The sequence below is a fragment of the Mytilus trossulus genome, chromosome 14 (assembly GCF_036588685.1).
Source record: "Mytilus trossulus isolate FHL-02 chromosome 14, PNRI_Mtr1.1.1.hap1, whole genome shotgun sequence".
Taxonomy (NCBI): Eukaryota; Metazoa; Mollusca; class Bivalvia; order Mytilida; family Mytilidae; genus Mytilus; species Mytilus trossulus.
The window spans coordinates 61126670-61151003 of NC_086386.1; the positions used below are offsets into that span (position 1 = coordinate 61126670).

General features: G+C 32.0%; 3 protein-coding genes across 5 annotated transcripts in view; 1 reads left to right on the plus strand and 2 right to left on the minus strand.

The window, feature by feature from the left end:
* LOC134697007 (putative protocadherin beta-18) overlaps positions 1-24334 on the minus strand; it is an 82106-nt gene that overhangs the window by 21757 nt on the left and 36015 nt on the right. The window contains exon 3 of one of the 3 annotated variants that reach the window (XM_063559005.1): positions 5667-5846. The gene's annotated coding sequence lies outside the window, so the exon portion shown is untranslated. Of the gene's footprint in view, positions 1-2451; positions 2666-5666; positions 5847-24334 lie in introns of those variants that run through there. The other 2 variants (XM_063559014.1, XM_063559010.1) reach the window with 2 other exon arrangements.
* Positions 7611-15137, minus strand: LOC134696373 (neurofilament heavy polypeptide-like). Its single transcript, XM_063558109.1, has 8 exons — positions 14796-15137; positions 12839-13215; positions 12223-12317; positions 11118-11358; positions 10677-10808; positions 10218-10301; positions 8804-8981; positions 7611-8320 (listed from the first exon to the last, which is right to left on the minus strand). Exons 1-8 carry the CDS (start codon positions 14980-14982, stop codon positions 8226-8228), a joined length of 1389 nt encoding a protein of 462 aa, XP_063414179.1. The 5' UTR covers positions 14983-15137; the 3' UTR covers positions 7611-8225.
* On the plus strand, positions 19093-21968 carry LOC134696536 (uncharacterized). The gene is made up of 2 exons (XM_063558381.1): positions 19093-21041; positions 21578-21968. The coding sequence occupies exons 1-2, from the start codon at positions 19114-19116 to the stop codon at positions 21687-21689; spliced, it is 2040 nt and encodes a 679-aa protein (XP_063414451.1). The 5' UTR covers positions 19093-19113; the 3' UTR covers positions 21690-21968.

Genomic DNA, 24334 nt, shown 5'->3' on the forward strand with positions numbered 1-24334 from the left:
ACGATTACATAAGTTTGAATTTTTCCATTCTTCAAGTCGTGACAACCTTCAAATGTCTATTTTATAAACTCGTGTTTTTGGGTTGCTGTCTGGTATATGTTTACCCCAAACTATCTTTCCTTCATTTGTTTTTTAAGGTGGTACCTAACACTACAGGGAGATTAAACTCTGTAAAATCAGCAGAACGTTTCAATAATGTGGTGTTGTTGAAGGAATGTTAAGCTTCTCAATGATCATAATAAGTTTTTGTCAAACTGCTATATAACCAGTGTAATTTTTCTGATTAAACAGTTGGTTTAAATTTTTTGAAATTTTTATATTTTTTTCAGAGGGTCAAAGTAAATACTTTGTCAAAATTTAAAGAAAATTAAAGGAGCCAAATCAATTTAAGCTCAGGTGTTGGGTACCACCTTAAATGCAATTTTTTTACTCACATTTTATGTCTGTCCAGTCATTTCAAACATTGTTAAAGGCTATAAACAAGTCAAAGATAAAGAGATGGCATCAATAATACCAATACTCCCTAGTTTATCTTAGACAAACATGGGTAACCAAGCATCTTCATAGATACTATGGACGGCCATCAAAAAGACAAAAACAACATACTTGAGTTTCAAATAGAAAATATTCTATCTATTTTTATAACTGAAAATAAAAGCCTCAAATTGAAATCTTTCTGACTATTTTTATAACCGCATAAAAGCATAAAAATATGAATGCCTAAATTTTTTGCCCTGCATGAATTAGTGAAAAATATAAGTATTAAACAGTTAGTGATTTTTATTTGGAAAAACAAAACTAAGAAATTCATTTTATGTATGCATGCTAAATGATCAGCTTAAAAGGATGCTACAAATGTAATTATTTTCAAGGGAATCCTATTAAAGATGCAAATTGTCTACAAACTCGTTATCTGCAAGGCTATAGACTGTATAATTCCTTGGTCATGATACTGTAGGCATGGATATTGAAAGATATTCTGCCATATTCTACGACTATAATTTCATGCTATCTCAACTATAACTATGCCATTAAACCATTGCCATGTATGGAGAATTTTGTGAAATTACTAGATTTGTAGATGACAGAGACGACCAAGGGATCAATTATATTCAATCATAGTTAAGCGATTTGATCCATCATGTTCCTTGTTTACAGTAATGGATGGTGAAAAAACAAGATGCTTCTTAATTTCAAATTAATCTTCTGTTTATGCGTCCTCAGATCCGCAAGTAATTTTTTTGAAATTTGTTTTTCTCCGAAATGACATCGCTTTAAGTCCCGTTTATCCTTTCGTCATTGGCACATCTTTTTTTATTTGTTAATAAATCCCTAGTATTTTTCATTTAATCTCTTTCCAATTTCACCCTTCAATCAAAGCAGTATTTGCAATTAATTTTGAACTTATTCTTTTCCGCGACATCTTAGAAAATGTTTTCTCGATTTAATAGATCGAGGTTCTTGACAATGAAATTTTTCTAAATGTGTCATCAGGTCATTTTCAAAGGTTTCCGATACTTTAAAGCCTAATTTAAAAATTAATAGCAAAAAATTGTAAATTGAGAAAATAATTGCATTTCAATTTTTGATGGAATTAAGTTTTGCTGCAAATTCCATGAAATAACATTTTCTAAAAAAATCTTGTTTTAAATGATGTGTAATTCCATCGAGGAAATTTAAATCTGCTATAATTAAACAAATCTCTATTTATACATAAAATGTTAAAAAAACAATTCTCTGTGTTGCTTAATCTTGTTTTCTAGCTGCTTAATTAATCTCAACAAAAATAAAATAAATATAAAATGTATACAAACAAATAGAGAATATCGATGTTAGGATGAAGGTCAATAGGACAGCAACCAACCAAGAAAACAAAATAACACAAATTCACATGTTATAGTCAAGGGACATTAGTCAAACACTTAACTGCCAACAATCAGAGAGCAATAAGCAATCAGAGTTCGTGAAATCTTTTTTCCCTGGTGGTCCTTGAAGAATATCTACTGGTCATCACCTATATAAATTCTACTGAAAAATGCTAAATTTGTGTCGGTCCTTTGCAAAATTTGGGTGGTAAAATCCTGAGGACTGCCACTTTTTAGCAAAGTTGAAGGCTCAGGCAAAGGGCACCCCTCTTTGTTTTCTGACAGATTTTAAATATAATTTAGGTCCCTCTTGGTTAAAGTGCTTTTGAAAGTTAATGCATTCATGATGTGCATAAGCGACAACTTCCATCTTTTCCTTGTATAATTTGACTTTTTCACATATTCCAATGGCTGCAAATATATTTCCGTTGTAAAACAAAATAATATTGGATCAATAATTGTAAAAAAAGAAAATGTAATAGTTATTTCACCTAGCTATTAATTGATATTGAGAACTAGAGAAATGCTGTCTCAAATGGCAGAAAAAAAGACCAATTTTAAAAGATAGAAATATACAAATACTCACAAAAATCCATAAAATAATAAGAGCATGTATTCCTGAGCATCTAATATAGTACTAGCATACCAATACACAACTATACAACTATACTACATGTTCTAACCTTTCTCGTAAGAAAGTGAGAAAATTAACACTCGATTGTATCCTACCAAGACTACCCACTGACAAAGTCGCCAATTCTTTCAAACATTTACAGTTTTTGTTCGTAATTATCACTTCAAAACTACTATACAATATGGGTATACAAACGATTACTCAGATAGGTCCCATGGGTCAATCCCCCAAATCTATTGGTCAATACTGATAAGAAATGGATGTTTGGAAGAAACCAAACACCATCACGGACAAATGGAATTTGATTACCCGAGGAATAAAACGCTGTTTGCAATAGACAACAGCATGGGGAAGGTGTGAAATGATATTGCGTTGCGTAATCCGAGGATTAAAGTTATCAATGGTCAATATTTATCGATTGGCTTAAAATCTTTAAAGACACATGTTGTGATGATACTAAAGTGTTAAATATAATACAAAGTTTTCCTTTCTAATGCCTCTCTGTTGTAAACTTATTATGGTGTTTTTTTTTCTAAACTTTTCCTGATCATATTATTGATAACCAGGTAATATCACTCACGAGAAATGTGATGTTCTAAAAATTCATATATTTTTCATTTGTTCCAATATCTATCCCCCCTCCCGCTCCCCTAAACTTTTTTTTTATCAAATCTTGAAATACTATTTTGCAAGTATAAAATTGATGATTGACTAATGTCTTAAGTCAATTTCAGCCTACTTGGTTAATCTTGGTAGCCAAGGTGATTATCCTAAGAAATTAAAATTGGTATAGAGTGCACCTTGCCAAATTTGGGGTTGAGGTCCCAACCTTGTTTTAACAGGCATTTAATGACTGTAGATGAACTTGGACACATTTTTTTGTGAAATCACATATTTTTAATAAATGAAAACCTATTACAGCAAGTGCTAATAGCCTAATCCTCAATTAATTTCTCATTTTTAATGTTCTCTTATTGAAAACAGTTACAAATTAAATTCAGAACTAAGAAAACACATTGTAAAATAAAACAAAACATGATCCATCTTAAATGAAGAAACATATCAAAATTCTTTATGTGTTCTTATCATTCAATTTATATAAACTAAACTTCCAAATACTATTTGTACGATTAATTATTTATCTATTACCGTAGCACAAAGATACAAATACTGTCTTTATCAAGATTCGATGTAAAACATTTCACTATATTACCGACAGAAATACCTGGAAACCCTGCTCATTGTTAGGGAGAAAACCATCTCTCAGTAGCAAAGTTTATAAACAATTTTCGTAGCGTGGAACATGTCACAATATTTCAAAGGGATTAAGTTGAAGAGGTATATTTCACTGGAGAGCACTTGAACTTAATGCATGTTTGGACTAAGGGATTCACTTTAAGTTCTAAATTATTGATTTAGGCCATTTTTCAAAACTGAACATGCTTACTTAAACTGAAGATACAAATATTTCAATACAAAGAATATCTTAATATGGACACAATTTTCAAAGAAGAAATCAATTTTTATTGACAAATATCAATTTTTGAGAAACATAATGAAATTCTTCAGTTTTGTAAAAAAAAAAAAAAATATGCAGATAGTGTTTTAATATATATGTTTTGTTATCATTCAACTGATACATACATTTCTCCACCTGCTCAAAAGATTTCAATTCATTTTACATATTAAGTTATTTTGATCATACAAAAATTGTCAGGTCAAGATGAAGTTAGTTTACATAATAGAGAGAAAGAAAAAAAAATTGGGTGCTAAAGATATGAAGAATAGACATAATAGCAACATAATAAAGAATAAAAAAAATATGCCTACAAATCAAAGAACAGAGAAAAAATTCAAAATATTAAAGAAGTAAAAAATGAAGACCCTCCCTGTCTGAGAGTATTACTGACTGTCTGTACCTATAAATAATTAGATTAAGCTTAATACTTTGTGCTCTATCTGTCAGAGGTTGGCATTTACATGTTTATTGATTAATTGCTCTAAAGCTTAACATTCAGGGGCAAATATTTCATGCATATTCAGGACTATAAATAAAGTTGATGCTAAATCTCATTACAGCGTAACCTGTCTAATCTGACACAATGGGGGACAAGAAAAAAATGTCAGATTAAGCAGGGTGTCGGAATACTCAGCTTTTTTCTGCAAGGATAGACATTTTTCGACACCAGAAAAATGTGTTGGTTAAAGCAAGATGTTGAAATACCCAGGTGTTGGATTAGGCAAGTTACACCGTATAAAAAAATATGACAGCCAATTTTTTTCAATTCTGTCCCAGTGTTGAAAAGTGGGGAACGCTCTGAAAAATATACATACTTATATACTTAAATATCTTAGTTGTATATTTTTTAAATGTTAAGTTTTTGATCAGTGTTCTACCATGAGACAGCATTTTGTGTAAGATAGTCTAGTGCACTTTTCAGTAATTTAACTTGCTATTAGACTAATCTATAATGCGTTTTCACATTGCAAATTTACTTAAGATCACTGGCAACTGGAAAAACCATGTTTACACTAAACAATATAAATATGTCCATCATTGTCAAAACTCGATACAAACCTATCAAATATAACGCCCTTCAAAGACTATGTTGTAACAATCACGGAATTTGTCAAGTATGTCGTTTTTGGGTAATGGGAAAGTTGATGTTCGGCTGAAACCCCCCGTCACCTAACAAATTAAAATGTAAAATGTGTTTGTACAGTCAGAATTACTTCCACACAACAAAGTCTACCTACTTAATCCGCTTGTCACCATAAAATATCTTTTTCACTGAACGATTGTTTATGTTGATCATATATTGGCAAATCAAGTTTTCAACATAAAAAGACATGAATCCTTTGAATCAGAATTTGTTGTTTACTAAGAAACTTTAACCTTATTTCATGCCTAGGTGTGTATCACATGCTATATCAATTGCATTGAGAAATTTTAAATATGAATTAACACTACTTATAGACATGAGACTTTTTTTCCAAGCTTATGAATGTATACCCCCTGCCCTGTCTTTTACATAATCACTTTTCCATGAAAAAATACTGACTATGACCTAATCATTTTTACATTTGAAGTGTGCCTTGAGTCTGCAGATTGTTTTATGTTACATGGCTTGGTGATAAGATATACACACAAAAACACCTCTGCTTACCCTTCTAACATTACTGGGTTCAGACCAGTTCTAATTTGGTTTTCTTCGTTTTGTCTTTAATTTTCTTTATAATCTGGTTGAATACTACTGTTTTCCTTTTTTCTTTCAGCAATGAGTTTTATCTTCTATCACAATGTACAATTTTGGAGTTCTGAATTCATATCTTCAAATTCTAAAAACCTAATAAAGAGAAAAATAAACATAAACATGCATTACATAGGTATCTAAAAACAAGAATGTGTCCACAGTACACGGATGCCCCACTCGCACTATCATTTTCTATGTTTAGTGGACAGTGAAATTGATATAAATTCTCAAATTTGGCATTAAAATTAGAATGATCTTATCAAGGGAACATGTATACTAAGTTTCAAGTTGATTGGACTTCTACTTTATCAAAAACTACCTTGACCAAAAACTTTAACCTGAAATTTGCACTATCATTTTCTATGTTTAGTGAACCGTAAAATTGGGGTAAAAACTCTAATTTGGCATTTAAATTAGAAAGATCAAATCATAGGGCACATGTATACTAAGTTTCAAGTTGATTGGACTTCAACTTCATCAAAAACTACCTTGACCAAAAACTTTAACCTGAAGCAGGACAGACGGACGAACTAACAGATGAACAGACGCACAGACCAGAAAACATAATGCCCCTCTACTATCGTAGGAGGGGCATAAAATCGTGTATGACAGACAAACTCACAGTGTAATAGTTTTATTTGAGATTAGCTACAGCAAGCAGAAATATACTAAAGTTAGAGAAGTTTTAAAAAATCAATTCAATAAAAGTCATGCACATATAAGAATCATTTTTAAAGCTTATATAATGTTTTGTCAATATATATAGTATTTAAAATAAAATAAAATAATAAAAAATATTAAACACCAAAAAAAAACATGTGACAAGCCAATATACAATAAATATTATAACAGATAAGTCAATATTTTAGAAATATTAAAAACTTAATTGACATGACTCTAAACAGATGTTGTGATGTAACAATATTGATCAGAATATGAACTTTTACATTGTTCCTAAACACATGCAATTCTCCAATGTATCAACGATAACTTCCATCTCAATGCATGTATATGACTTCTGGGTAAACAAGCACAGTGAACCTTATAATATACATATTGTTATAGTTGCATGTTAGCTTATGAAAGTGTTACAAACGTCCTTGAAAGTTCACTTCACTGATTTCTTGATAGATATTTTAATTTCACTTTAAAAGCGTATATTATAAACCATGCATTTACATATATAACATGTTTAACCTAAAGAAGCTTTAAAATAAAATTTGTCATATGTATGAAACTGCCTTGGTTTTTTTTTTATAGAATTTATGAGAAGCTTATAGGTTTTCTAGTTAACTTTTCGTAAATGCATTCAGTTCATTAGCTCTATTTTGTAAAAATCAAACAGAAGAAAAAGAAATTCAATCGATTTCTGGTTTCCACATGGATTCTATTGGCATCAAGTATGGATTTACAAGAATTTACTATTTTCTTACTGTATATATAAGTCATGCTTGAATGAACATTTTTTTTTTAACCAGAGTCTGTATGCTAGTAATGAACTTAGATGCAAATTTACTCAAGTATAAAATGTAGGTCAAGGTGACTTGTATTTTGATTATAAATGATGACACAAAAAAATTGTTAATTTGATGGGAAATGAACATGAAATCTTTTCAAAAATATAATCGAAACTTGACAGAAATATGAAGATACACAAAATGGCATTCATGGCAATAAATTTTAAAATAAAATTGAGAATGGAAATGGGGAATGTGTCAAAGAGACAACAACCCGATCAAAGAAAAAACAACAGCAGAAGGTCACCAACAGGTCTTCAATGTAGCGAGAAATTCCCACATCCGGAGGTGTCTTTCACCCGTCCCTAGGATTTTCATGGCATTCCATGGAATTTCCATGGCAAAATTGTTGCCATGAAAACGATGGAGTATTGAAACGAGCTTTTTCATGGTTTTCATGAATTCCATGGCATCGAAAAAAAGAGTGACAGGGATTGTATACTCAGTATTTCCATCGTTGCCATCGTTGCCATGAAATCAAAAAAGGATGGAAAGCATGGAATCGATGGCAAATTGCCCTGATTTCCATGGAAAGTATGGCATCAATGGCAGGTTGACATGGCCTCTATGAAAGTATGGCATCTATGGCAGGTTGCCATGAAAATGATGGCAACAATTACAGATTGCCATGGAAAGTGTGGCATCCATGGCATTTCCCTGGTATTCACTCACAAATGGACATGGAGACCTGTAATATTACCTTGTATAGTTCTGTATAGTTTAATAACATATTCTTTTCAAAATAAGACACCCGGAAAGTAAATATCTGCAGGAGTTCTCATCAGATTGATTTAACCTGATAACTTTTAAAATAAAGCTACACCTTTTATGTTCCATTGCCATATATTGCTAGCAAAAAAGATAAAATAATAAAACTAATTAAAAATAAAATTAACAATGTTTTAATGAAAAGTAAAACATTTCGAAATGTTGTTAGTTCATCTTTTCTATCTGTCTATTTTTGCTTTTGTTGTCTGCTTGGCTTTAGCAGGTGATTTAAGACCTGGTGTACCGATGCAGTGTCGATTTTCCACTTCCTTTGTATGATGCCTAAAAAAAAAATAGTTACCCTTTAAATTTTTATTTTGAAAAATATCATATATATATATATATATACTAGTGTATTAAAATTAACCAAAAAAGTGTTTGATATAAATTATACCGCTAGTCTTGGGTACCCTTATTAGGAGATAATGTGTGATAATTAATCAAATAGGGAACTCTACGTATATACACACATGTACATGCTCAGTAGCCTTCCAGCAGCTATCATGTCGCGCCTTATATTGTGTATACCAAAGAGTATCAATGTCATCAAGTGTCATGAACACTTAGTTAAATAGATTTATTTTTTTATACTAAAATTTTATCAAAAGTGCATATTTTTTTTCTGTTGCATGCCTTCTTTTAGTCAATTGGATCATTGTTTTAATTATAATAATAAAACATTAAAATATTTGGAAATATAACACTTCTTTCATTATGCATTGTTGTATTACATTTACTGTACATGTTTAATAAAGTAAAACTTACTTTTAAGAGCAATTAGTTTTTCCTGGTCATCTAGACCAGGCCTTGAAAGCCCTTTGTTGGAAGGCTGCCCTTTCAAAGACCTTCCAACACACTCCTCCTTTGTAAACATTGCCCTGAATAGGACTGTTGTTCCCTTTCTGAAGCACGTCTCTCGACTAATTTTTAAAAACAGCTGTTCCTAAAAAGAAATAAAATGGTCAGTTGTAACAGTAGCAAGACAACAGAGCAGATTTAGTTAAAGCTCCAAAAACATATTTATTTGGCAGATTACTAATTTTTAGCTATGTAGAACTACATGAAAAAATAGAACTTGTGTGCACATGTGATAATGTTACTGTTTAACTGTGAATGGACAAAATTTAATTGTGAAACCATAACAATTGATATCTGCTACAAGGTCATTTGTGTATGCAAGATACAAATTAAATATCACCAAAAACAATTAAAAAGCTATAGATGATTCAACAACAGCACATAAGGAATGTGGAAGCCAAAGGAGGGTGTTATCCCAAACTTTTGAGAAATAATATAGGTAATCCTGCATTTATTTGACTTCTGAATCCTGAACAAAAGAAATTATTGATTCTGAATTCTGATAAGGGTTTTACCAAATTCTTCAGACATTAAAACCCTCAATCCCAGACCCCCAGAAAAGATTCTTTCATTCCCTTGTTCAGTTACTTATACAGAAATCCAATAGCCTTAGTTACACGAGAAAATGGTGGACTGCAAAAATCACATATCTAAAAAGGCTGAATATGAACCTATAATTCCTTAATGACTTAGTGTCAATGATCAAAACACACAAAATACTAGCGAGTGTGTCTATGAGACACGGTCTGCCAAGATTGTTCATTATATTGATTTAAAAGCAAAATCTAACAAGTCATTTAAGTGTAAAATATAATATTCAATACTTCCCAAGACTTATCCACTAACCAAGTATCAATGCTAATGTCTGGTTTTTGATAAATGGATGTAAACACAAAATTTAAACAGAATCATTCATGCGTAAAATGTCAAAGTGACAAAATGATTAGTGAAAACTGTTACGTACTTCCTAAGACCCATCCACTGACCTAGTATCAATGCTACACCCTGTCTCGTATCTGGGAAATAGACATAAACGCAGAACTAAATCAAGAACAGGATGTACGGAAAGATGTGCAGATTGACTGATGAACAAGGGTAAAACTTCCACAAACATAATCAGGGCATAAAAAAATGCTGCCTCTTTTTTTTTTTTATGTTAAAAACCTTTATTTATCTGATGATTCTTGTTTTGCAGAATCAGATGTTTTTTTTATATGATAAACAGAAATGTCCTACATACCAACTTATTCCAGAGGTATGGTTGTAAAAAGGGGAGACATACATAATTTCAAATGAAGTCTTAATTAACTTTTATGTGTACCTTAGTAAATCCATTGAACAGTTCTTCTTTTGGCTCAAGTATTTCCTGTGGTGATGTGGTCTCTTCTAGCTGCACCTGAGTGTCCTAAAAAACAATAAATACAAGAATAAGTATATGAGGTGGAAATCAAAGTTGATATAGCTTTCTATACCCATATCTCTTGCTACATTGATAACATTTCCTGATGTCCCTCTTGTTTATAGTTACATTGTATTGAGATTATGTATTAATTGAGTGTATATTATTGATGACAAAAGAAACAGTTTATTATAGATATCTTTGTTTTTATTGCTGGTATTTTCCCCAATTAAGTTCATGTCTCTCAACTTTGATTTTGTCTAACATAATTTAAACTTCAGTCACACATTTCTACAGTAGATATGAACACATATATTACCCCTAATTGTAAAAGCAAGTGACATTGACCTATAATAATTTGTTCATTGTGACGATACTTACATCCCTGTCATTTTCTTTTTTGATACTTGTTTCTGTACAGTTTTCTTTCTTTGGTGTTACTGTATCCCTTTTACTGGTGGGAATGGCACATTTGCTATCTGTTGAACTTGAAGGTTCGGTTGTACTACAGGCCTGTAAAATTCATTGAAAATTATATGTAAATTCTAAGATACTTTCTTATCATGATACCTTCCAGAACAAATTCTTATCAATATCATCAGTTGTATTTATTATTCAACATATTCGTATCATGAGCTTGACTTAAGAATCACGTTATAGTTTACAATGTGATGGTTCTTTTTGCAAGATTTAATTAGGTTTTTCACTGATTATACAATTACAGTAATAACTTGTTCCATGAAGTTTAAAGAAAACGTATAGTTGTAGTTGATATTAATTATAAACAAAATCTTATATTATGAAATAGATAAATGTAATTACATTCTTATTCTTATTCAGCTCCTGCCAGACCCATTGTAAATTTGTTTCACAATGGTTTAAACGTGTATGAAGGTCAAAAATATGTTGGCGGTCAGTAGCCACAATATTTTCTAAATATTGTATTTTTGTTCTGCATTCTCCATGACTGTCCAATTTTTCAGAATTAAAACTTGGCTGTTGTGGTGACCAGTTGTAGTTATCAAGCAGCCTTAAACTTTCACCAACAACTTCAGATGATTGCCTGTAAAATAAATATAAAATAAAATTGAGAATGGAAATGGGGAATGTGTCAAAGAGACAACAACCCGACCAAATAAAAAAAAACAACAGCAGAAGGTCAACAACAGGTCTTCAATGTAGCGAGAAATTCCCGCACCCGGAGGCGTCCTTCAGCTGTCCCCTTAACAAATATATATAAGTTCAGTGATAATGAACGCCATACTAATTTCCAAATTGTACACAAGAAACTAAAATTAAAATAATACAAGACTAACAAAGGTCAGAGGCTCCAGACTTGGGACAGGCGCAAAAATGTGGCGGGGTTAAACATGTTTGTGAGATCTCAACCCTCCCCCTATAGCTCTAACCAATGTAGAAAAGTAAACGCCTAACAATACGCACATTAAAATTCAGTTCAAGAGAAGTCTGAGTCTGATGTCAGAAGATGTAACCAAAGAAAATAAACAAAATGACAATATTTTTATAATTTATAAAAAAATATATGCAATTTTAAGCTTAGCTGGGCCACAAAAAAATAAATAGGGCATTAATGGAACCTTAAACAACGCCACATTTTTCTTGAGAAAAGAGCGATGACAAAAAGTGCAAAACGACAAAAACTCAAAGATTATTCATCTGAATAACATGTTATTTAACTTCACCTTTCTTTTATATACATGTAGTTTAGTAAACAACTGTTCGAACTCAAAGTTTTAAAACAATGCCTTGATCAATTCTAAAGTTATCTGGATAAATGTATCAGTAAAAAAAGAAAGGAGAAGAAAAAGAGTCAGAAAATATTATTTTGATTTAGCTCACAATAATTATTTCCTTAATTTTTTGTGCTAAACAACCATGTTCCAAAACTTTACGACATGTTACATACTTCTCTTGTCTTATAGGTGTAGGCTTTATTGGTGTAATTGTCCCACTATGAAGTTCTGTAAAAGTAAGCTCCTGTGCGATTCTCTTCAGATCTTCCTGAAATAAATAATGTTTGATAATATGATGAAATAGATTTAAAGTCATATAATATGATAAATTTGTGATATTAGTAAAATAAAAAAAGCTACACCGAAAGCAGCACGAAACAGTTGCAACAAAAAGGAGGAACAACATGAATACTTAATATACTAAATTGCCTTGGACACATGCTACTAAAAGCCCCCGATATTACTTACATTGGTATCGTACCAAAATTTAAAAACAATTCTTCAACTTTAATATATAAAACAATAAACAACCAAAGTTATTGCATGGAAATGAAATGTCTATGTTCACAGATCAGATGCCAAAGCCGGCAACTGTTTCATACCATAATGTGGTTGTATAAAATATAGAAGACTGAAAGATTCAATTTAATAAAAAATTAAATTACATAATAACTGTTAAAAGGTATAAGCTATTGAAAATGCAGCCATGATCTAAGTACATGTATATGTAAATCTTTCAAGTCTTTCAAATGTGCCTAATCAAATACATGTATACTAAAATAATACTACCTTTTGTTTTTTGGAGGGGCTTGCGTCTGAGACTTCATCATCAATTTTCTTCTTTGATGATTTCCCTTGTTTTTTGGAGGGGCTTGAGCTCGAGACTCCATCATCAGTTTTTTTCTTTGTTGATTTCTCTTGTTTTTTGGAGGGGCTTGCGCTCAAGATTCCATCATCAATTTTCTTCTTTGTTGATTTCTCAGGGTTTTTTTTCACTGCTTTTTTTGGAGTCTTAACTGGAGATTTCTTGGGAGACTTCACTGGAGATTTCTTGGGAGACTTCACTGGAGATTTTGATGTTGTTATTTCAATGTATTTCTCCACTAGCTTTTTGAAACCAGTTGTTGATTTTAGAATTGTTTCCAACTCTTTCTTCCCAGCTTCATCTATGAAAAAAACAAAACAATATTACTCAATAAATTTAAAGTTTTAAATATCTGAAGTTAAGGATCAACTTCACACAATTGGATTTTTGTAATTTTACATAAAACGCATAATTTAGGTCAAAGATCAAAATGACAAAATTTTCCAAGACAGAAAGTAGGTGTTTCACAGGTCTGAAAACAAATCTCATACATGTATATATATATGTCGCCTATGTGTTCTGGAAAATTGAAGGAAGGCGGGCGACATGTCCAAAAATTTAGTGGAAATGTTAATTTCAGTCGTCAGTCTGTCACATGACTTCATTGAAGAGACCAGTCGCTTTTAAAACTTCATTTTTTTTGTATAAATATTTACCAATTTACTTGAGCAGTTGTTTTTAATTTGTCGGCGCCACCTTCAATATAACACAGAAATTAACAACTATAGGTCCCTTACAGCCCTCAACAATAAGCACAGCCCATGCCGCAGTCAGCTTCAAAAGGGCCGGAAATGACAATGTAACAATAAAACAATTCAAACAAGAAAACTAACAGCCTAATTGATGTACAAAAATTAACAAATAACAATATGTAACACAAAAAAAAACACTACTGAATAACAGGCTCCTGACTTGGGACAGGCACATACTAGTCCAAATAATTAAGACGTCTGGCAAGGCTTTTTTATTTTTTCTTCTGGGACGCCTTCCTAACACAGTTGTAGTCGTAGGAAAGCGTCCCAGAAAAAAAATAAAATAGCCTTTCCAGACGTCATAATTATTTGGACTAGGCACATACATGTATACAATATGTGGCGGGGTTAAACATGTAAGAGGGATCTTAACGCTCCTCGTGGTGTAACAGTACAATATAAGAATGAACTATGACATCAGTTAAACAAGACTGAACTTATCAAATGGATAACATACAAATACTACATATACAAGTGGACATAGTCTGATAAAAGTTTCAAAAATTGGATTTGTAGATATTTTGAGTAAAATGTCAGTTCAATTTACATAAACATAACCATCTCGGTTTTATTCCCAATAATTATGACGTTTGGCAAGGCTATTTTATTCTTTTTTCCTATGGAAGGCGTCCCAGAAAGAAAAAAACAGCGTTGCAAGACGTCGATCATATTATTTTGGACTACCTCGGTCTCAAACACCATGTGCCGGTTTCCGTGCCCAAGCTAAAAACTTTCAAGGATTTAATTACTTTCAACTTACTTACAAGCCAGGTGTACAAACGTGAATAAATTGTCCGAAAACTTATATTAACTTCCTCATGACAGTTTTTTGTCCGGCTGATGATTTTTACACCGGAACAAGCAGAGCGGAATACCCTCTGTTGTTATCGATAGCGACATGTGGGCTATTTTTAGTGGGAATCCCACAAAAGCTCTTTTCTGATTGGTTGATCTATTTACGGACTAGAAGCATGTTATAAAATAGCCTTTCCATGGTTTTGCACGTGTATCAAAAAAATAAAAGATGGAAAAATACTAGGCCTACATCCTACTTTTGATGCATTGACTAGTAAACCAAAAAAGATAAACTGTATGACAAACAAAACATTATTGACCATCAAAATCTTACCTGAAATCTTTGCGATTATTCCCGGCACTATTCCGAATTTAGGATATCTTACATCCACTTTATCCCCTTCCATGTAATCCTCATAACTTTTTCTTGGGCGCTGAATTGTGCTTAGATTAAAAACGTTCCCTGCGATTGGACAATCATCCGGCCAAATGAACAAACCAAACATTTTTTCATCATCCATGTTGGAGCAGATTGAAAATATTGAAATGCCCGGTTCAAATTCTGAGCACGCGCAGTTTCACACACACAGAGGTACAAATGGGGAAAGATATTGTTCGGAAATAGTAAGTATTTTTACATCAACGAGGCATTGAAAGAAATTTCGATTTGCGATCTGTTCTTTATATCTTATTTTATATCCATGTAATTCTGACACAATTGTCCCTAAAAAGTAGGAAACAGTAAGTATAGCCCTAATTCAGTCCCCATACACAAACGGAAAATGTTTTTTTTTAAATTTATTTTTCATTAAACACACACCTAGAAAGCATTGCTACATCACACATATGTTGGAAATGTGAAAAAAAGTTAATTAATCTACGTTTTGACTTTAACATCCAAGTATCTCTTCTGTGTCACCATGAGAAATGCATACACATGTATCAAATTACAAGATGGATGTTTTCCAAAACATAGTTCATAAATTTGATTCACATCTTGCTGTTTTACTTGCACAATAAGGTATTGGGATGGCATTTCGATTATGTTGATTTAGGCATTAGTTTTTTTAAATCTTCACGCATTTATATTATATATATTTTGGGCTTGACCTATTCTTATTAATTTCTTGAATTGACATTTTGGTGGGGTCACACGGGGTTCATTCTCCGCGATTTATGCCTTTAATTCTCCCCAGCTCCCATTAATTTTAACCATTTTTTTCCCGATTCAAAGCCATTTTCTGTGTTTTCTTATTTCACAAAATCGTGTAGATTCCCCTCATTTTTTACATTTAATTTTCAAACAACATATAGGAGGGGGGATAGGACCTTTAGCATGTTTAGCGGGACTCCAGAATCGGGTGTTTTTAAGCTCGGTATTTCGGAATCCGGGAATTCTTTTTTCTTCGAATTTTTGGATCCGGGATTTAACTTTATTTATATTCGGGACCTCAGGATTTCGTGTTTTTAAGCCTGTGATTTCAGGATCAGGACCAATCCTACCCCCCCCCCCCCCCCCCCACACACACACACTTTCCCGCTCCAATTATAGGTCCCTGTCGGGAGTGGGCTGACAGGACCTGCTTAACATGTACATTTACCACGCATGTTTCAATTTTAGCATTACATATAGTGGCAGCTGAGGGTGAAACAAAATTTTTTTTTTCTCTGAATCAAAAACAATTTTTTTTTCTCTAAAAACTGGAAACAAACCTTTTTTTCCCAAAAAAAACATAGCCCCCCCCCCCTGAAAATCGAATAATCAAATGATTGCTGTCTAATTGGGAATTGAACATATTTTATGACAATAATCAGTCAGGGCATTACGTAAACAAGTAACAATTAAAATTACCTATACAAGTAATGTTGAAAACGAGGCTAATTTAAATATAACTTATATAAGTTATTTTTCTGAATATTATTTTCATAGGTGTCCAAGAATACAGATTTTACTACCTTTAAATAATTTTCACAGTTATCTGGTTATTTTCCCCTTGATATATAAAACCTAATTCTTTAGAAACACTAATTAACTTTGCAACACACTTATTTTTCATACCGACGCTTCTTGGTCAAAGATTGGTCTCTTGGGACTATTAAATTATCATTTTCCTCTAAAACCTTGAAGGTAGACTGATATAAATAGATAGATACTTGTGAATTAATTAAGACATGCAGTTATTTATAATTTGTGACCTTAATCAATTACATATGTGCCTTAGATAAGTGTTATTGCTATTTTTTTCAAAAATGTTTAAAATAACTTATTCAAGTAATATTTTTGTCATTATTTTCAAAGTAACCCTTTATCTCTATACTCCTCTCAAATCTGATAAATTCTTTATTTTATGATATAAAATGTTGCTTAAAATCATGAAAACTACAATTAGTCTATGTTTCTATTTAAAATTAAAATAACTCTATTAAGTAATTTTATTATTTTCAAAATAAAATATTACTTATATAAGTAATTAAAAAAAATAACTTGTTTAAGTAACGCCACTGACTGATAATTGTATTTTTTAAGAGGAAAATTGAATTATCGAAAACAAATAATGATACATGTACCTTACACATGCCTTATGATCCCTAGGACATGTAGGATAACACTTTTAAAATTTACAATTTTAGAATGAGTATCAATATAGATTATGACAGCTGTCAAATATCACCCACAGAATGGAAATGTCCCATTGATGGATGTGGAAATATCTTGAGTAGAAAACAAACTTTAAAGAATCATCTAAGAAACATCCATGACTCAGCTAGTAAGTACACCAATTGAGCATGTTGCACATATTATTGGAACCTTTTTAAAGATTTTTTTCTTCATACAACATCACTCATGTAACCAGTTATTTAAGTTTCATGAAATTCTTATAAGTAATTTTAGCAAAGTTAATGTAATAAAGCTTTTTAAAATTCAGATAAAAATATTAAGAGATACTTGTATTTCACAATGTTACTAAACCCAGCTTTTCAAATATTGATTTTTTGTTATGTTTTCATCTTGAAATAATCTGGGGGGTTGGGGGATTAAGAACTGCCAGGTGTACACCAAATATTTTTTGTTAGGTAGCCATATAGTTTCTTTTTGAATCCATCATTAAGAATCTTGCTAGTATGTATTGCAGGGTACAATAAATTTATGATTATTTAAAAGCCATGTTAAAACTAGCTGAGTAAAATATGTACAAAATAGCTGAAATATAAATTCGATTAAAATGAGATACAACAGAATGAAAGCAATAGTTTGTATTTTCAGCTATCCAGAAGAATTATAAATTATATGACTATCAGGAAGGAATTGAAGTTCCACGTACAACAGTTTGGAGATTACAGAAAAGGTATTTATTCATGTATATCATTGTTTTACTTACATATACATGCCATGCAATGCAATTCCTGCTCTTGTGGTCAGGTTGTTGTCTCTTTGACACATTCCCCATCTCCATTCTCAATTTTTTTTTTCCAAAAATATACATACCAGTAAAATGCTTGCCGAGGTGGGGCGTCCGTTTGGCCATGTGGGATGTATTTAGTTCACAGTCACGTCTGGTCAGAATGGGGACGTTTGATATGATGTCTCGTGTAAATAGAGTGTCACTCTCTTTGCACGTTAAGAACCTCTTGCAACAACTTTTTAGGGTCAATAGATTGCCTGTTGCAAGGCAAAATTTTTGTCCCTATCCAAAACATGTATACCCTTATTTTCCAGTGGCAGTCCAAATTTCTCTGACCATTATCCCAAATGAACTCTTTTATGACAAGACCTTCCTATTGTATTTATTGTGAACTTCAACTTATCCTGAATATGCATGAAATATTTGCCACTGGATGTTAAGCAACCAATAATCAATTTAAATATAACATCAATGAACATTATGCATGTTATGAGTATAATTTTCAGTTTTAAAATTGCTTGAAATTATTATGTACCTTTATGATTTTTTTTCTTTTTCAGAAAACATGATGAAATTGATCATTCATTGGATGACAGTGCCCCTATATGTAGCAAGTCTATGGAAGAAGTTTCACCAACTGCTATCTTACAAGATGAGCCTTCATTGGGTGATAGTGCACCTTCATGTAGCAAATCTATGGAAGAAGTTACACCTACCGCTATCTTACAAGATGAGCCTTCATTGGGTGAAAGGGCACCTTCATGTAGCATATCTACGGAAGAGATTACATGTGCCCCTATCCTACAAGAGGAACAAACAGATCCTGCATATAATCAACAGATCAACCTTGGTAATAGTGTTGATGCAGAATCTGACAAAGATACAATTGAAGGCGAAAGTGATTTTGAAAGTGACATGGACTTGGTTGATAGTGACAGTAGTAGTGCAGAAGAAGAATTTGAAGGAAACATTTTTGCTGATGATGATGATTCTCCACAAGACATTGAAACAGAAAGTCTAGACAAATCAAGCAAAATCCAAGACAATAATTTATCTGCAACACCATTATATATTATTCCATCTAGGGAAGAACATGTTGAGTCGTCAATTACATATGAAGATCATATTCTTGCAGTTAATGCATATGCATCACGTCATAACTTGTCAGACTCGGCATACACAGATCTCCTAACTTTGCTACAACTTCATATACCTGAAAATAGCCTGTTAGAAACAAATATACAGAAGATGAAGGAGAAGTGTGGCTTCACAGTAAACCATTTAAATTTTCATACCTTCTGCACAGTTTGTGAAAATGTTTTTCAGAACAAAGCTGATCAATGTCAAACCCCAGGCTGTAATGGAAAAAAAAGTGCTAGTAGAAGTAACAATTACTTTGTGACAGGAAATACTTGCAAGCAGTTAGAAGATATACTAACAAGATCAGGGATGTGGCAGTCAATTCAAGAAAGAGCTAATACAACACCTTCAGCAGATGTCTTAACAGATATTGTAGATGGAAGCGAGTACAGGAAACTGAAACAGGAAGGCCAGTTTCTTAGTGACAATAACAACATATCACTTTCCTTTTTCACTGACGGTATTCCATTATTCAAAAGCTCTGGGGTTTCTTTATGGCCTGTCTATCTTTTAATTAATGAAATACCAAGAAAGCAAAGATTCCTGAAGAAAAACATGGTACTTTGGGGGATTTGGCAAGGATCAGGAAAACCAAACATGACTGTTTTTCTAAAATCTCTTGTATTAGATCTACAAAAGCTCTACTATGAAGGACTTACATTTCAAATTGAAGGCAGACCCATATGCAGCAAGGTCATCTTATTAGTTGGAACTATGGATTTGCCTGCACGAGCTGGAGTTCTTAATATGACTCAATACAATGGTGAATATTCTTGTATCTTTTGCCTACATCCTGGAGTTGTAGTAAGATCAGGAAAGGGGCATTGCCGCAGTTTTCCATTTAGAGATGAACCAATGAGAACCACAATGGAAACCAAAAGAAACGCTGAGCAAGCACTAAATAGCAGAAAAAGGGTAAAGGGCATGATGGGTATCAGTGTGTTAAATTACTTGCCTTATTTCTCAATCTGCGAATATATAGTGATTGATTACATGCATGGAGTCCTGTTAGGAATCTGTAAGAAATTGTTGGGTATGTGGTTTAATGCATCATCATCAGGAAAACCTTATTTTATTGGAAGCAAGATCAGAGAGGTTGATAAACTATTGAAAAGCATAAAACCACCATACCTTATCAATCGACTCCCAAGAAAGTTGTCCAATACACTACATCATTGGAAGGCATCAGAGTTGAGATCATGGCTCCTGTTTTATTCTCTCCCGTGTTTGAGAGACATTCTCCCTGATGTGTATCTAAAGCATTTTAGTTTACTAGTTGAAGCTACTTACTTACTTTTGGGAGAAGGAATTTCATCTGAAGATCTACAAAGAGCTGATATTCTTTTAACTATGTTTGTGAAATCAGCAGAAGGCCTTTATGGTAAGGCATTTATGGGACTTAATGTGCACAATCTCCTTCATCTTGTTGGATGTGTGAAGAAATGGGGTCCATTGTGGGCATGGTCCTGTTTCTGTTTTGAATCGTTCAACGGAGAAATAAAAAAAGGCATTCATGGCACAGGCAACGTTTGTAGAGGAATTTTCTGGTCTATTCATGCAGAGAAGTACATTCATAGTATGGTGGGTCATGATGATGCATCTAGTAAAACAAACACTAAAGAATTTCTTAAGCATCTTTTCTCTGGACACTTAATTTCTGAAAAATCAAGTATTCAAGCGAGTCAGTGCAATGTGCTTCATGCAAAAACAATAGATACACAGTTGCCTCATTTTGAAGACATTTGTAACCACCTTGCTGACATTACTGGAGACAAATCAATTGATGATTATATGAAGGCACCTAAAGTCATAAGGAATGGTTATGTCATGTACAGCAAACTTTGTATAAAAGTGAAGAAAAGAAATTCTTTTTGCATTAGGATTTCTGAAGCAAATACATTCAAATACATGGAAGTTGAGTACTATCTTCTCCACCCTGCATCCAGCCGTGTGTTTGCTGTTGGAAATTACTTAACTGTAGTTGGCAGTGTTCTTGATAATAGAGTTCCACATATCATGCAGGTTAAATTGGAAGGGTAAGCATTGTAAGCAGTTTTCTTTTTTTCATGTCTAAAAGAGGGACCCATGATACCAGAGGGACAGTCAAACTCACAAATCGAAAATAAACTGACAACACCATGGCTAAAAATGAAAAGGACAAACAGACAAACAATAGTACACATTACAAAACATACATGACATAGAAAACTAAAGAATAAACAATACAAACTCCACCAAAAACTAGTGGTGATCTCAGGTGCTCTGGAAGGGTAAGCAGATCCTGCTTCACAAGTGGCACTTGTCATATTGCTTATGAATTTATTTATTCTTAATTTACCAAAAATATGCATCATCAATTTTTACTGCATATGACTATGAAAGTTATAAAAAAGGCAACTGAAATGCTATTAAAAACAAAATCAAAATTACAGTCTAAGTCATTGACAAACACACATGTACTTTGTATAATTTCTAACCCTTTAGTTGAAATTTTAATTCCTTACACTATGTACATGTACATTTATCTGATATTATACCATAATTAATATTATACAATTGACTTGTTTTTCAGGATTGGATGTATTGTGAAAAAGGTGGAAACACTTCAGGATGTTATGGTCAAAACAACAATAGGCAAAAAGGACTACATATCAATTATGCCGAATACTATAGAAAGAAATTAAAGTTTTGCAGATCTCAACTTGATGCCCTTGTACCATGGCGTATAAACTACACTTTGTTATATGACATTCATCATGTTTATGCTTTATCCATTTATGAGTGAATTGGATTATAATATCATGAGTTACTTACTTCATGTGCTAGAATAATTTGTTCAATTTATTAATACTGTTTTTCTTCTGAAGTACTATATTTAGAACATTTTGAATAGAGTTATGGATACAAATTGAGCATAAACATGCACTTATCATTAAAATGCAAACATGTATTCAAAATCTATGTTAATATTCAGGACAAAACATTTTTTTTATAATGTTTTCAGTAACTTTTTATGTTTCAAATCAATAAAATATTCTAAGTCGATTTTCTTCAAAATATTCAGAGTCCAATTTGCCATCATTTTTATCTTAGAAAATTTCTAAGTCCAGCTTTTCCATCGTTTGCCATCCTCAAAAATTTCAAAGTCCAAATTTGCCATCGTTTCCTTCCCAACAAAAAGTTAAAGTCCAATCTTTGCCATCGATTGCCATAGATTTTCATCCTTTCCATGGAATTTCTTTCATGGGAAAAATGAAAATGATGGCATTTTTTGCCATGGAAAATTTTTGCCATGAATTTCATGGCATTCCATCAAATTTTACATAGTTTCCATCCTTTTTCCATGAAAAATCGATGGCATCGATGAAATGTCATGAAAATCCTAGGGACGGGCAGCTGGCTCCTAAACAAATATATACCAGTGATAATGAACGTCATACTAATTTCCAAATTGTACACAAGAAATGTTTTCAACATACCAGTATATTGATTTCAAGCCTGTATTAGAACATTGTTCTACAAGATCTTGATCTTTCTGGATATGAATGAGATATTTGCTGGCAAACAATCAATTAAAACATCTTGAATTGTACACCAATATAATGAGTTCAACAGGGACAAATAAGCAAAGGAAAAGTTCTATAAGAATGAGAAGAAAGAATAGTCAATTGAATTAACCTACAAAGTTTCACATGTCAAAGGCTAAAGAACAAAATACCATATTTATAATGGCATAAAGATTTTTTAATTGGTGGTTTGTATATACATTTGTATCAATAAACTTTCAAAGATCAAACTAATTGAAAATAAATAAGAGACTTTTTAAAATTTTGTGAAAATACAAATTTTTGACAAATATATATGATTAAGGGATTTATATGTTGAGTAGCAATTTTCCATTGTTCAAATATAATTAAAGATCATGAATATCAATTTGAATCAATTTCATATGTATCAAACGATAGGAACACCTACTTCAATGCAAATTTTCACCGCAACCCAGAAAATCAATTTCATCATGATACACTCAAAATGCCTCATTTTGAAATTGAACAAATAATGATGACTAAATTTCCGCTAATACGGTCATCTTAAACAGCTGTATCAAGATTTTCAACAACTTTCAAACTCCTGACAAAGAATAAGGCCAATATTTCTAATTAGAATACAGATAAAGGAAAGATTTTTTCCTTTTTTCAATTATCAACTTTATTCTTTGTCAAAACAAAATATCCTGAGATCATTCAGTATTGAGAATTTTTAATAAACTACTCACACAAAACTTACAAAACCAATAATTACAAAATAAAGCATTGAATAAATAATTCCAAGTTTAAATTTACCAAAATAAATAATAACTTATTTTATACTGAGGAAATTTAAAGACCGAAATTCAATAAATATCGTACAAATTAGACCAGTCATTCTAAGGACAAGTGCTATTACAATACGAGTATGAAAAAAATGGGACGAGCACTTGAAAATAATAGTAGCATATTTGGATAGGGGTATTACTAATCAAATCAATTGGCGTAATAGATACGACCAAAAATCTCCCGCTATGGAAAAGTAAATAGAAAGATTTTTTCTAAGACACTTATAACTTTTCTGATGCGGTGAGTAACATTGAAGAGCCGTCATGAAGTTTTTCGTCCTGAATGACAAGTTGATATCTTTTGTGTCACATTTTTCTATTTTTGTTATCTCATCGAAAAATAGAGACGCTTCATCATATTTTGAAATTTATTTGTTACGACAAACAATGAGGGATTTACGCAAATAAAGATGAAATGAGTGTTTTGTTTGGTTCTCAACAACTCTTTCATAAAATTTATTATTATATTTTTGACATGTTTAGAAGAATAGCCTGGTTTTGGAAATAATCTAAACATTTTTCATTGTCCTGTGCATTTTTTACCATCATCAAAAGTTCACAATTTTAAACAGCTACGATTAAGTTAGGATTCAGTTCAACTTTCTTTTTCTTTTAAAAAACTAAATTTGACATATCTTGCATGTTTTACTTATATTAATCAAACTTGAGAAATTCTCCAGGTGTATTTGAGGTGTCATAATTAAATTAAAGGTAAAATAGAGAGGTCAGGGGATGTCAAACTGATGAAACTGACTATATGTTATTTGGATGGAGAGTTGTCTCATTGGCACTCACACCACATCTTCCTATATCTATATATCTATAAAACAAAAGTGGTTTGTTACTTTGTAAAAACATTCTTTAGAGTGTGAAAGATAGTTTGTGTATTTCAGCCAAATTGACATAATTTATAAGTGTGACATTTGAGGAAAGAGAACCTAAAAAGAGAGAAAA